The sequence below is a fragment of the Carcharhinus amblyrhynchos genome, chromosome 8 (assembly GCF_965287045.1).
Source record: "Carcharhinus amblyrhynchos chromosome 8, sCarAmb.v2.hapA, whole genome shotgun sequence".
Classification (NCBI taxonomy): domain Eukaryota; kingdom Metazoa; phylum Chordata; class Chondrichthyes; order Carcharhiniformes; family Carcharhinidae; genus Carcharhinus; species Carcharhinus amblyrhynchos.
This window is the reverse complement of record NC_137331.1, coordinates 123,132,856-123,148,353: the sequence shown is the minus strand read 5'-3', so window position 1 is coordinate 123,148,353 and position 15,498 is coordinate 123,132,856. Positions and strand designations below refer to the sequence as shown.

Below are 15,498 nucleotides of genomic sequence, written 5' to 3'. Positions count from 1 at the left end.
GCCTGCATTTTCTCTTCTGGACTGAGATCTCACGGCCACCCAGCCAGCAACAAGGAAGAACCACTCTAGCTGGGAGAAACTGCCGACACTAATACACCATGAGCCATAGCTAACGTTAAGATTCGAGCAACAGTGAAAATTTTCTTTTGTACAAGCAGACCACGTATTATAAAACAAGTTTAGAAGTGGTTATACCTAATTATTCCAGTGTGTTTAGTCTAGAATATGAGCCTTTGTGCTTTAATTAGCTCAAACCCAATGATGGAACATTCTTTGTAATAAGCAGCTGAGTATAATTTAATACATTCCCACTTTCATCCTTTAATTAATAAAGGGGGGGTCATGGCAGCATAGTGGTTAGCATTGCTGCCTCACAGCGCTGGGACCCAGGTTCGATTCTGGTCTTGGGTCACTGTCTGTGTGGAGTCTGCATGTTCTCCCCGTGTCTGCATGGATTTCCTCCAGGTGCTCTGGTTTCCTCTCGCAGTTTGAAAGACGCGCTGCTTAGGCGCATTGGTCATGCTAAGTTCTCCCTCAGTGTACCCAAACAGGCGCCGGAAAGTGTCGACGAGGGGATTTTCACAGTAATTTCATTGCAGTGTTAATGTAAGCCTACTTGTGACAATAATTAATAAAAAACTTTTAAACCGTAAGCTTTAAAAGGTACGTTTAAAAACTGAGATCCCATACAACACTTTCAAACTGGTAGACACAGAACGACAACAGAAGTCAGTCATCACGCCTGTGTTTGCTTTGGGAAAGAGTTAGCACATTAGTCCTATTCTCCTGTTTTATTTTCCCCCCATGGCTCTTCAAATCTTTTCCCCGAAATAAGAACATAAAGAAGCAGGAGCCGGTCATTCAGCCCCTTGGCCCCTACTACACCTTTTTCCTCGGATGGAGAAAGCTAGCACGAGGGGGCATAGCTTTAAATTAAGGGGTGGTAGTTATAGGACGGATGTCAGGGGTAGGTTCTTTACCCAGAGGGTGGTGAGGGATTGGAATGCCCTGCCTGCTGCAGTTGTAGATGCGCCTAGTTTGGGGGCGTTTAAGAGATCCGTGGATAGGTTTATGGATGGAAAGGGATTGGTTTAGGTTAGAGGGTCATTGCTTTTTTAATTGGTCGGCGCAACATCGTGGGCCTGTTCTGCGCTGTAATGTTCTATGTACATCATTCGATAAGACCAGGGCCTCAACTCCCCTTTCCTGCCTATTCCCTACAGCCCTTGGCTCCCTCACAGTCTCTGCTGCTCTGTGGAGTACAGAATTCCACAGATTCCCCATGTCAGAAGAAATTCCTCCTCCAAGATCCTGGCTTCACAATAACAAAACTATGGATTAGGCGCAGGAGTAGGCCATTTGGTCCCTCGAGCCTGCTTCACCATTCAATAAGATCATGGCTGATGTGACTGTGGCCTCACCTAACGTAGCACCACCACCACCACCCCCACCCCCACTCCGCTGCCACTCCGATAACTTTTGACTCCCTCGTAAGTCAAGAATCTATCTACTTCAGCCTTAAAATATTAAACGGCCCTGCCCCTGTCCCTCTGTGCAGAAGTGAATTCCCAAGGCTCTCAAAGGAAATTCTCATCTCCACCTAAAACGAGAGACACCTTATCTTGAAACTGTGCTCCCTAGTTCTAGTCCACCACACCCCCCCTCCCCCAATGATAAACAACCTCTCAGCATCCCCCCTTGAAGTTTATTTATTAGTGTCATAGATAAGCTTATATTAATGAAGTTACCGTGAAAATTCCCTAGTCACCACACTGTGGCGCCTGTTCGGGTACACGGAGGGAGAATTTAGCGTGACCAATGCACCCTAACCTGCAGCACGTCTTTTGGGCTGTGGGAGGAAACCGGAGCGCCCGGAGGAAACCCACACACAGATATGGGGAGAACATGCAAACTCCATACAGACAGTGACCCAAGTTGGGAACTGAACCCGGGTCCCTGGCACTGTGAGGCAGCAGTGCTCGCCACCGTGCTGCCCATGTCCCCTTAGCTTATGTTTCAATAAGATCACCTCTTGTTCTCCTAAACTGCAACGAGTACAGATATAAGATTTATCAGAATGGTTCCAGGGATGAGGGATTTTAGTTACAAGGTTGGGTCAGAGAAGCTAGGGTTATCCCTCTTCACACAAAGCAGAAGTGTACAACATTATGACAGGTTGAAATAAAGCGGAGAAGGAAATCTATTCCCGTTAACTGGTGATAGCAGGAGTAGGAGGGACAGTATTAATAGAGGGGAATAGGAGGAAGAACCGTTTGTTTTTCACACAGAGAAGTGTGACCTGGAACTCGCTGTCCACAATGGTGGTGGAAGCAGGAACAAGCAATGTTTTCAGAAGATTATTGGATGGGCACTTGAGGGGAAATAAGCTTGCACAGCCATAAGAACATAAGAAATAGGAGCAGGAGTAGGCCATCCAGCCCTTCGAGCCTGCCCTGCCATTCAATAAGATCATGGCTGATCTGTCGCTGCTCAGTTCCACTTTCCCGCCCTCTCCCCATAACCCTTAATCCCCTCTCTTATCAAAAACCCATCAACCCGCGTCTTAAAAATATTTAGCGAGGCAGCCTCCACCACTTCAACGGGCAGAGAATTCCAGAGATTCACCACCCTTTGAGTGAAGAAGTTCCTCCTCAACTCCGTTCTAAACCGACCCCCTTTTATCTTGAGGCTGTGCCCCCTAGTCCTACTGTCTTTTTTGAGCGGGAAGAGTCTCTCCACCTCTATCCTATCCATCCCATTCATCATCTTATACGTCTCAATGAGATCTCCCCTCATTCTTCTAAACTCTAACGAGTACAAGCCCAGTTTATTCAGCCTCTCCTCATAGCTCAACCCCCTCAACTCCGGTATCAGCCCAGTAAACCTCCTCCGCACTCCCTCCAAGGCCAAAATATCCTTGCACAGGTGTGGTTGAAGTGGAGGTGCGACCTGAATTGCTGTGTAGGTGTTGGTTCGGAGTCTGCGTCGAATGGCCTCCTTCTGTTCCAGTGATGACTCTACGATTCCTCCTCTGTGTTAAATGGGAGATTCCTACGTCTCCCAGTTCTAGATCACCCATGAGGGGGCATTATCTCAGCATCCAACATGTTAATCCCGATCACGTTTCAATACTATCATTCCTCATTCTTCTAAATAGCGGTGGCACGGTGGTTAGCACTGTTGCCTCGCAGTGCCAGGGACCCAGGTTCAATTCCCGGCTTGGGTCACCGTGCGGAGTTTGCACTCTCTCCCCGTATCTGCATGGTTTCCTCCCACAGTCTGAAAGATGTGCTGGTTAGGTGTATTCGCCATGCTAAATTCTTCCTTAGTGTACCCAAATAAGCGCCAGAGTGTAGCGACTAGGGGATTTCCACAGTGACTTCATTGCAGTGTTAATGCAGGGTTACTTGCGACACTAATAAATCAACTTTAAATGCCACAGAGAATAGGTCCACTTATTGAGGCGTGGTAGTGCTGTAGTCACTAGACCAGAACCCAGAGACCCAAGGGGAAGATTTGGGGACTTGTTTCAAATCCCAGCACAGCAAATGATAAAATGTGAATTCAATATATAAAAAAAAAATCTGGAATTGAATAGTCTAATGATGGTTGTGAACCCATTGTCAGAAAAACCATCTGGTTCACACATGTCCCTTTAGGGAAGGAAATCTGCTGCCCTTACCCAATCTGGACTACACGTGACTCCAGAGCCACAGCAATGTGGCTGACTCTCAAAATGCAATTAAGGATGGGTGATAAATACTAGCCTAGCCAGCAATGCCCACATCCCATGAACGATGGTAAAAAGTTGAGTTCGCTGTGCCGATCGGTGTGGCACTGGCTACTGTTTGCTAACCTGAACTTGACCCCATTTATCCTGATTCACGAAAGTATCTATCCAATCCTCTTTTGTAAATTACTATTGAATCTGCTTCAGGCAATCCATTCCAAATCACAACTGTTTGCTGTGTGAAATTTTTCCTCATCTCACCATCACACTTTTTAAGCATTAACCTCCTACTCAATACACTGCTTCTTCTTCCAAAACTTTTTATTCAAACAACAACAATTCCCAGTAACACTGAGATCATGTACCAACCGACTCAAGAACAGTCACACGTAGGCTTACATTAACACTGCAATGAAGTTACAGTGAAAATCCCCTACTAGCCACACTCCAGCGACTTTAACCAGCATCTAACCAGCATGTCGTTCAGACTGTGGGAGGAAACTGGAGCACCCGGAGGAAACCCACGCAGACACGGGGAGCATGTGCAGACTCCGCACAAACAGTGACCCGAGGCCGGAATTGAACCCGGGTCCCTGATGCTGTGAGGCAGCAACGCTAACCATTGTGCCACCGTGTCGCCCTTAATGCGAGGTATGCTGCCATCAGACTTTTGAATGGACCTATCTCACATTAGGTTGATCTTTCTCTACACCCTAGCTATGACTGTAACACTACATTCTGCACCCTCTCCTTTTCTTCTCGGTGAATGGTATGCTTTGTCTGTATAGTGCACAAGAAACAATACTTTTCAGTGTATGTTAATACATATGACAATAATAAATCAAAACAACAGCAGATGATGGAATTTGAATTCAATAAAAAAAAATCTGGAACTAAAAGTCTACTGATGACCAGGAAACGATTGTCGTAAATACTCATGAGGGTCATGAATGTCCTTTAGGGAAGGAATTCTGCACTCCTTTCCTTCTCTATGAATGGTATGTTTTGTCTGCATAGCGTGCAAGAAACAATCCTTGTCACTGTGTACTAATGCATGTGACAATAATAAATCAAATCAATTACACGAGGCACGGTGTGTGGAAGTGTACTCAAGCTAAGTATGCGAGTCAGTGGGCCAATAGTGGGAACTGCTTTCAGGGCTGTAACATAACTTCTGGTTATGCATTAACTAGCGAGTCTAACACCTTTTCGGAGCAGCATGGTGAACGGGGTGCTTGGGCATGTTGCGGAGCTCACAGCCACTTCCCCCAAAGCAAGGAGGGTTACCCTGAAACAATGAGACTGGCTGTGGAATGAATAGGCAAAGCAAAAGGATCTTCCCCATGGAAAATGTAATTACTTCCTTATAACTTGCTGCAAAAAAAGTGGTGAATTGAAGAAACACGCGATAATGGGTCAGATTTTACTGTCAAAATAACCGAGAGGCTAACTGCACTCACCATCATTAACATATAAACGGTCTGGCATTGCCATGCTGGTGACAGCTTTGTGGGTTCTCTGCATTGGCAGTGAGGAATCAGTCCAGATGACGACATTCTGATACCAAGGCATGAGTGCCACTGACTGAGTCGCAGTGAACACTAAACATGTACAAGAGCGACTGCCCTTGACATCAGGCCCATTGAGAATTTTACACCAAGGAGACCTGACAAAACTGAAGCCCAGGAGGAAAGCTCAACTCTGCCTCTATTTTCTCAGAAGACTAAAGAAATCTGGCATGTCCGCTACGACTCTCACCAATTTTTACAGGTGCACCACAGAAAGCATTCTTTCTGGTTATATCACAGCTTGGTGTGGCCTCAGCTCTGCCCAAAACTGCAAGGAAATACAAAAGGTCGTGAATGTAGCCCAATCCATCACACAAACCAGCCTCCCATCCATTGAGTCTGTCTACACTTCCCGCTGCCTTGGCAAAGCAGCCAGCATAATTAAGGACCTCATGCATCCTGGACATTCTCTCCTCCACCTTCTTCCGTTGGGGAAAAAGATACAAAAATCTGAGGTCACGTACCAACCGACTCAAGAACAGCTTCTTTCCTGCTGCTGTCAGACTTTAGAATGGACTTACCTTGAATTAAGTTGATTTTTCACTACACCCTAGCTATGACTGTAACATTATATTCTGCACTGTCTCCTTTCCTTCTCTATGAACGGTATTCTATGTCTGTACAGTGTGCAAGAAACAATACTTTTCACTGAAAATACATGTGACAATAATAAATAAAATCAAAAAAATCTCCACTGGTTGGAGTCATAGCTCACACATATAGTTGTGGATTTTGAAGGTTAATCACCTCAGCCCCAGGGCATCACTGGAATTCCTCAGGGTGGTGACTTAGGTCTAGCTATTTTCATCAATGACTTTCCTTCTATGATAATGTCAAAGCGGGGGATGTTTGCACAATGTTCAGCGTCATTCAAGACTTCAGGTACTGAAGCAGTCTGGGCCAATACGTTGCAAGAACTGGATAATCACCTGGCTTCAGCTGATAAATGGCAAGTAACATTCGCGCCACATGACTGCCAGGCAATGACAATCTCCAACAAGAGAGGATTTAACCATCAACCATTGACATTCAATGGCATGACCTTCGCTAAGTCCCCACTATCAACATTGTGAGGGTTACAATTGACCAGAAGCTGAACTTGACTGGCCATATAAACCACAATTGCTACAAGAGTAGGTCAGATGCTAGGAATCCTTCAGAGAGCAACTCATCTCCTAACTCCCCAAAGCCTGTCCACCACCAACAAGGCACAAGTCAGGAGTGTGATAAAATACTCCCCACTTGCCTGGATGATGGTGGTGTTCCCAAAGTCAACCTGAGCTGGCACTCTCACACAGACCCAGAAAATAATGTTTATTGTGATGCAGTATCCTAGTCAGGAACTACATTTTTAATCTACCCCACAGTTTTTTTTTACTCTATTCTTAATGTTAAAGCTCATTTATTGGTGTCACAAGTCGGCTTACATTAACACTAAAGTTACTGTGCAGATCACGCCACCCAAGAAACTTAACACCATCCAGGACAAAGCAGTCCACGTGATTGCTACCCCTTACACAAACATTAACTCCCTCCACCAGCAATGCACAGAGCAGCAGTGTGTACTATCTACAAGATGCACTGCAGCAACTCACCAAGGCTCCTTTGACAGCACCTTCCAAACCTGCGACCTCAAGGAGAGGCGCAGCTGACACATGGGAAAACCACCACCTGCAAGTTCCCTGCTCCTCCTTCAAGATCCTGGGACTGCCTTCTCAGCAGAACAATGGGTGTAACTACACCAGGTCCACTGCAATAGCTGGTAGATCACTACCATCTCAAGGTCAACTAGTGGTCAGCAACAGATGCTGGCATGCCCACATCTCAAATGAATAGAAAGTTGACTCTCACGCAATTAAAAATACTCCTTTCCATTTACACAATCTTTTTTGAAAATTCTTTGACGGGATGTGGACCATGACAAGGTCACCATATGCTGCCCATCTCTAATTGTCCTTGAACTAATTATCTTGCTCAGCCATTTCAGAGGACAGTTCAGAGTCATCCACATTGCTGTGACTCTGGAGTCACATGTAGGCCAGGCTGGGTAAGGATGGTAAATTTCCTTCCCAAAGAGGACATCAGTGAACCAGATAGGTTTTTACAACATTCAATGGGGCAACACAGTGACACAGTGGTTAGCATTGCTGCCTCATAGCGCCGGAGACTTGGGTTCAATTCCCAGCTTGGGTCACCATTTGTGCGGAGTTTGCACATTCCCCCCCGTGTCTGCCTGGGTTTCCGCCAGGTGCTCCGGTTTCCTCCCAAGGTCCAAAGATGTGCAAGTTAGGTGGACTGGCCATGCTAAATTGCCACTTAATGTCAGGGGTACCAGCAGGGTAAATACATGGGGTAACGGGGATACAGGCTGGGTGGGATTGTGATTGGTGCAGACTTGATGGGCCGAGTGGCCTCCTACTACCTTGTATGGATTCTATGAATGATCACCATAACTGAGACTGGCATTATATTCTGGATTTGTTACTAATTTATCCTTCTCCAAAAACAATTATCTGGTCACCATTTAACAACAAAGGTTCACCCATTCAAACAGAAATGAGGAGAATACTTTTTCTTTGAGGGTTGAGTATCTCTGGAACTCTCTTCCAGAAGAGGCAATGGTAGCAGAGTCTTTGAATATTTTGAAGGCAGATGTGGATAGATTCTTGGTAAGCAAGGGGAGGGGTGAAAGGTTATTGGGGGTAAATAGGTTTGAGATTACTATCAGATCAACCATAATCATATTAAAATGGCAGAGCAGGCCCAAGGGACTAAATGGCCGACTCCTGTGACTTGCTCGTATGTGTCACATTGTTGGATCTTGCTGTGCGCAAATCAGCTACCTGATTTCATACATTCCAGCAGTGACTACACAACAGTGAGTGCAGAAACTACAAAAAAATCATGAATGAAGTCCACTCCATCACGCAAACCAGCCTCCCATCCACTGACTCTGTCTACATTTCCTGCTGCCTCAGCGAAGCAGCCAGCATAATTAAGGACCCACGTGCCCCGGACATTCTCTCTTCCACCTTCTCCCGTCAGGAAAAAGATACAAAAGTCTGAGGTCACGTACCAACCGACTCAAGAACAGCTTCTTCCCTGCTGCTGTCAGACTTCTGAATGGACCTATTCCGTATTAAGTTGATCTTTTTCTACACCCTAGCTATGACTGCAACAATGCATTCTGCATTCTCTCCTTTTCTTCTCTATGAATGGTATGCTTTGTCTGTATAGCATGCAAGAAACAATACTTTTTACTGTACACTAATACTTGACAAAACCAATCAAAACAATTTCAGAAGTGCTTAATTGGCTGTGGAGTGCTTGAAGACATCTGGCAGTTGTGGAAGGTGTTATATAAATGCAAGTCTTTTTAAAAAAAAATTACAGGAACACAGAAAACCTACAGCATGGGTGGAGGGGGGCCATTTAGCCCATCATGTTCGTGCAGGTTAACAAATAGTAGCCCAGGCTAATCCTACTTTATAGCTCTTGGTCCACAGATCTGCAGGTCACTGCACTTCAAGAGTCTCTTCAAGTTTGTGATAAGGGTTCCTCCATTCCAGACCCCCACAACCCACCATGAGAGGGGATAAAACTCACCTTAGTTCCCCTCTAATCTCATCAATTACTGTAGACAGGAATAGACTGAATGTATTCTATTGTAGGAAGAAATATGCATATTTATATACATATGAAAACAAGGACTCTGCATTAAAATTTCACACAGTCAATGGTATTTTAAATATGAATGAATTGCTGTTTTGTGTCCTCCCGCTCCAGGAAGTCTCAAATGGTAAAAATCATAGAATCCCTACAGTGCAGGAGGCGGCCGTTCGGCCCATCGAGTCTGCACCAACCACAATCCCACCCAGACCCTATCCCCAGAACCTTATGCATTTACCCTGCCAGCCCTCCTGACACCAAGGATCGAGTTAGCATGGCCAATCCACACATCCTGCACATCTTTGGATTGGGGGGAGGAAACCGGAGCACCCAGAGGAAACCCACGCAGACGCGAGAGCGTGCAAACTCCACACAGACAATGACCCAAGCCGGGAATCGAACGCAGGTCCCTGGCGCTGTGAGGCAGCATTGTTAACCACTGTGCTGCAGTACGGAAGTACGATTTTCATAACAAAAATAGAAAGTGCTGGGAATGCTCAGCAGCACCTGGAGAGAGAGAGCGAGCGAGAGAGAAAAAAGGAGAGCGAACGAGAGAGAGAGAGAGAGAAAAAAGGAGAGCGAACGAGAGAGAGAGAGAGAAAAAAAGAGAGAGAAAAAAAAAAGGAGAGGAGAAAAAAGAGAAAAAGAGGAGTGAGAAAAAGAGAGAGAGAAAAGAGTTAGTATTTCATATCAGATAGCAGGCCACAGGATGGAAACATTAACTCTGTTTTTCTCTCCAGAGACGCTGCTGCAGCCTGCTGAATGTTTCCAGCGTTTTCCATTTTTGGTTCAGATATCCAGCATCTGCAGTACCCTGCTTTTTAATTCGGGGAGGCTGTGGCAGCAGTCATTTTGTGCACAGCAAGGTCACATATACAGTAATGTGATACTAACCAGATTATCTTATTGCGCTCTTTAAGACCAAGTTGGCCAGGACCCTGGGGAGAAGTTGAGTAGAAAACCAGAACCGCAGGTGTGTGGGTTAGATTGATTGGCCACACTAAATTGACCTTAGTGTCAGAATGAGCAGAGTAAATGTCTGGATGGGATTGTGGTCGGTGCAGACTCGATGGGCCGAATGGCCTCCTTCTGCACTGTGGGGGATTCTATGACTCTATGAAGAAACATTTTATTTTAAAATAGGGGTTAGAACGGGAGTGGGGCATCCAGCCCTTCAAGCCCTCTCCACTATTTCACAAGGTCATGTCTGATCTGGCTGTGACCCCTAACTCCACTTTGCCCTCTGCCCCCATAACCCTTGACCCCTATCCTGTTCTAAAAATCCTTCTAATTCAAACTCAAATAAATTCAATGACCCAGCCTGCACCGCTTTCCGGGAAGGCAAGTTCACCTGCCAATGACCCGACCCTCAGAGGAAAAAAAAAATTCAGTCTTAAAACAACACAACTTTTATTCTTAAACTGTGTTGGTGAGGGGAGGCAGTGGCATAGTAGCATTGTTGCTGGACTAGTAATCCAGACACCCATGTAATGGTCTGGGGACCCAGGTTCAAATCCCACCATGGTAGATGGTGAAATCTGAATTCAATAAAAGACATATAGAATTACAAACAACTGTCAATTGTAAAAACCCATCTGGTTCACCAACACCCTTTAGGGAAGGAAATCTGCCGTCCTGACCCTGTCTGGCCCACACCTGACTCCAGACCCACAGAAATGTGGTTTCTTAAATCTAAGTTCGATAGTTCTTGGGACTAAAGGGATCAAGGGTTATGGGAGCAACAGGGAAATCAGGATAGAGTCACAGAGGTTTACAGCATGGAAACAGGCCCTTCGGCCCAACTTGTCCATGCCGTCTTTTTTTAAACCCCTAAACTAGTCCCAATTGCCCGCAGTTGGACCATATCCCTCCATACCCATTGTACCCACAAAACTATCTAAATGCTTGTACCCACCTCTATTACTACCTCTGGCAGCTTGTTCCAGACACTCACCACCGTGTGGGGAAAAAGTGCCCCTCTGGACACTTTTGTATCTCTCCCCTCTCACCTTAAATCTATGCCCTTTAGTTTTAGACTCCCCTACCTTTGGGAAAAGATGTTGACTATCTAGCTGATCTGTGCTTCTCATTATTTTATGGACCTCTATAAGATCATCCCTCAGCCTCCTATGTTCCAGTCTATCCAGCCTCTCCTTATAACTCAATCCATCAAGTCCTGGTAGCATCCTAAGTAAATCTTTTCTGCACTCTTGCTAGTTTAATAATATCCTTTCTATAATAGGATGACCAGAATTGCACACAATATTCCAAGTGTGGCCTTACCAATGTCTTGTACAACTTCAACAACTCCTGACTGATGAAACAAAGCACGCCTTCTTCAACACACTGTCCATCTGTGACTCCACTTTCAAGGAGCTATGAACACATACCCCTAGAGCTCTTTGTAACTCTCCCCAACATACTACCATTAACTGAGTAAGTCCTGCCCTGGTTCAACCTCCAAAATGCGTCATCGTGCATTTGTTTAAATTGAACTCCATCTGCCATTTGTCAACCCACTAGCCCAACTGATCAAGGTCACGTTGCAATTGGAGATAACTTTCTTCACCCTCCACTATGCCACCAATCTGTGCAGGACATTGAATTCGATAATCAGCCACGATCAAGATGAACGGTGGAGCAGGTTCGAAGGGCTGAATGGCCTACTCCTGCTTAAAGTTTCTAAGTCAATTCAGCCAAGGTAACTGCAGATATATTAACACACAACTAAAGGCCATTTGGCCCATCAAACCTGCATTCAAGAAGATCTTTGCCGATGTGATTGAGGCCACAACTCCCCATTCCCAGCTACCACCCCCCCCACAACCCCCGATAACAAATATGCTCCAAAAAAAAAAGGTGGGTGAATGAAGCAAAAGCACTTGTAAAAAAAAAATCTGATTGAATGGCAGAACATAACATAAGAAATAGGAGCAGGAGTAGGCCATCTAGCCCTTCGAGCCTGCCCCGCCATTCAATAAGATCATGGCTGATCTGAAGTGGCTCAGTTCCACTTTCCCGCTTTCTCCCTATAAGCCTTAATCCCCTTGCCTACCAAAAACCTATCAACCCGCGTCTTAAAAATATTTAGCGAGGTAGCTTCCACCACTTCAACGGGCAGAAAATTCCAGAGATTCACCACCCTTTGAGTGAAGAAGTTCCTCCTCAACTCTGTAAGGAGTTGAACGTCCACCTCCTGTCACATTAAAGATCTCTCAGCCGCAATTATGGAGGAAAAGGAAAATCTTCTGGTGTGAATCTAAACTACGAAAAAAGCCGCAAATAAAAACTCAGCCAAATTTAAAATCTCTTAAGAGTTTGTCCGATCGAGTTACCAAATGACACAAAATGTAACACAGTACTTATGACATTCTTAAACCTCCTGAAAAGGCTTTCAAACAAACACGCCCCTGGAGACAAAGTTAAACTGAATTCAGGTTGAGAATGGAAAACAGCAATCTCATACTCTAGCCACAACTTCAGTACAATCATCGCCCTAAAAGGAATGCACACATTCATCTCCTTTAAAACCTTTAGTGCTTTAAAACCTGGACGGCAACTTTGATTAAAAACACAAGTTCTGTACGAGACATATCACAGCATTCATTATTCTCTAATTCTATAGGTAGTTGTGGAATTCAGATGATCTAATAACCTGTGATTGCAAAGCATTACCTGGTTTGTTGATATGGTTACGGATGAAGTGGTTCCAAGCTGACCAGTGGGTTCCTGAAGCACAGATTCCCGAGAGTCGCTTTGCTTTGGAATCACAGTCTGGGAATCTACAACATCAGAGGGACGAATACATAGTCTTTTTGGTGAGGACGCACAGGGTTCGTCTGAGTGTATAGGCTCATAGAGGGCGGGGGTGATGACACGCTCCACTTTCACCCCGACAATCTCTCCGTCGTGGTTCTGCAGGGCGAAGGGGCACGACCGCTGGAGGTGCTGGCAGGCCCCATTTGCATTGGGGGGAGATCGGTGAGGGGCCAGCCTGCTGCCAATGCCCGCAATGCTGCTCAGAGTGGCTATGGAGACTGCCCCTATACAGTGGTTAGTATATGTTTTAGAGAGTTTAGCAGCCTTGGACAGCATCTGCATCCGTGTGCCCAGCAGGTTCTTGCCAATGGCCTTGTTCTCATACCAGGTAACATCACTTTCACTGCAATGGTCTCTCGGCCTTTGAAAGAAAGCTTTGCAGAGGGGATTACGTTTTGAGATATACTTAACGAAACTCGCGTAAGGGCAGAACTCCGTGCCCGTTTCATACATTCGCGGGAAGTTCTCCTCATCATTCACCATTCTCTTCTTGCTCCAGGTTACCGAGCGAGATTTATGGTAAGGTCCACACGCCTTGTAATAGACGAATCTTCGCCCATCCTCATCTGTGGCCAAGCCAAAGGAGTCCTCCTCCAGTTCTCTCTGGTTCTCCCTCCCCCTTGTGCAGAAGTACATGCAGATCTCGAACCAGACCTTATTGAGTAATCCAAAGGGAGCGTGCGTGTCGAAGGCGCTGGAGGTGTAGAGTTTCCTCAGGTCGGACCTGGTGATAGGGATGTCACGATATGATTTGTCTTGACGACATGATACAGTAATCGTTGGGAAAATACAAGAGTATGATATCTTTTTTCTTTAACAAAAAAAGATAATCACTAGGTTCTAATCAATACTGGCCAACACCATCTCATTTTCCTGCACTGGTCCAGGCAGTGTTCATGTGAAAGTGTGTTCACATCACGAACATTACAACGTTTTCAAGTATGGTATGGCAAATTAGTTTTCGTATCTTTCCTGCCAAAATTACTGCATCCTATGTCCAATAAGGTGACATGGCCACAGTAATAGAACTCTCTATATAACACCAACTCGCACCTGGAGCAGTCAACGCAGACTGACACCCATCAGTGGAACATCCAGCAACATCTGCATTGGACAGTTCTTAAGGGACAGAAGCATTTGCCCAGGTGCTAATGGGTTAAAAAAGGAAGAATGCTTTGAAATCAAGGTACTTCACGCGTGGATCTGGATTATCACAACAGGAAGACAACAATTTACCTGGGCTGCCACATCATCGCCTTGCAATACTTGGATTTTACTAGAACGCTTGTGAACCAATTTGAGGCAACCATTGCATCAGTTTTAATTTGCTGATTTATACAGCTATTCCCTGACCCTCCCAAGTATGTTACTTCCCACAAAACTGACCCTGAAATTTTCGCTTGCACATTCCTGTGAAGATGCATTTTCTTCCCCCTCGCGACCCCATTCTGGGAGGAGAGGGACTTAAGCTAATCACAATTTAAAGACTCGTTATAAAAACTTGGTGAGTGGTCAGAGATTCCCCTCTGTATTAACTGCTGAAAATGCCCAAAATATTTAACCTTCGGCTCTCCAATGTTTCTGGATTGCCTGCAGACAAGGCCGTACAGATTAATTCAGCATTTCACACTGTCGTTAAAAGCAGCAATTTGTGTAGAAACCATAGAATCCCTACAGCGCAGAAAGAGACCATTCAGCCCATCGACTCTGCACTGCAGAGGCCTATCCCCACAACCCCATATATTTGCCCCACTAATCCCAGTAACCTATGCCTCCCGGGACACTAAGGGTCAATTTAGCTTGGCCAATGCACCTAATCTGCAGATCTTTGGATGGGGGAGGAAACCGGAACACCCAAAGGAAACCCACATAGATATAAACTGCACACAGACAGTGACCCAAGCCGGGAATTGAACCCGGGTCCCCTAGCGTTGTGAGGCAGCAGTGCTAGCCGCTGTGCCAACGTGCCGTCCTGTGTAGGTTTAGCAAGGAAGGGGATGTACCATAGAATTGCTACAGTGCAGGGGGAGGTCATTCGGCCCATCGAGTCTGCACCGACAACAATCCCACCTAGGCCCTATCCCCACATATTTACCTTGCTAATTCCTCTAACCTACGCTGTCGGGACACTGAGGGGCAATTTAGCTTAGCCAATGCACCAATCCGCACAACTTTGGATTGTGGGAGGAAACCCACAGAGACACGGGGAGGACGTGCAAACTCCACACAGACAGTGACCCAAGCCGGGAATCGAACCCAGGTCCCTGGCGCTGTGAGGCAGCAGTGCTCGCGGCTGTGCCACCGTGCTGCCCTCAGAATTCCAATTCATCAAGCTAAACGTGAATTGGAAAAGTTGTCTGTGGTTGTGTATCCAGCAGTCATAAATTTAAAAGATTTTTGTCTAAAAGAGCAGAACAGAAAAACAATGAAAAAGGTAACAATTTGAATTACTAGGGAACTAGTGGTCAGCTCGCTGTTTCCATGGGGGTGCCAACTGCGCTCAGTCAAATACTGGCACAGAATTGATTCAATGGAAAATGGTAGAGGATTATTAGTGTTAAAGTTAGAGTGTTACTACACAGGCTAAACATACCAGAAATTATTACGTGTGCATGTGTTAATAGTCTATATGCACACAACTATCTCGGGGTGATTAGAAAAGTATTACCCCAGACAGATTCAAGAACTTCATTCCTAATCTCATCATAGAAC

At 45.5% G+C, this 15,498-nt stretch overlaps 1 protein-coding gene across 2 annotated transcripts in view; it reads right to left on the bottom strand.

The window, feature by feature from the left end:
- LOC145346878 (BTB/POZ domain-containing protein KCTD1) overlaps positions 1 to 15,498 on the bottom strand; it is a 128,931-nt gene that overhangs the window by 53,980 nt on the left and 59,453 nt on the right. The window contains exon 1 of one of the 2 annotated variants that reach the window (XM_080194739.1): positions 12,643 to 13,507. The exons of the other annotated variant lie outside the window; for it this stretch is intronic. Coding sequence (XP_080050865.1) covers positions 12,643 to 13,422 — 780 coding nt within the window. The 5' untranslated portion in view covers positions 13,423 to 13,507. Of the gene's footprint in view, positions 1 to 12,642; positions 13,508 to 15,498 lie in introns of those variants that run through there. 2 annotated transcript variants of the gene reach the window in all.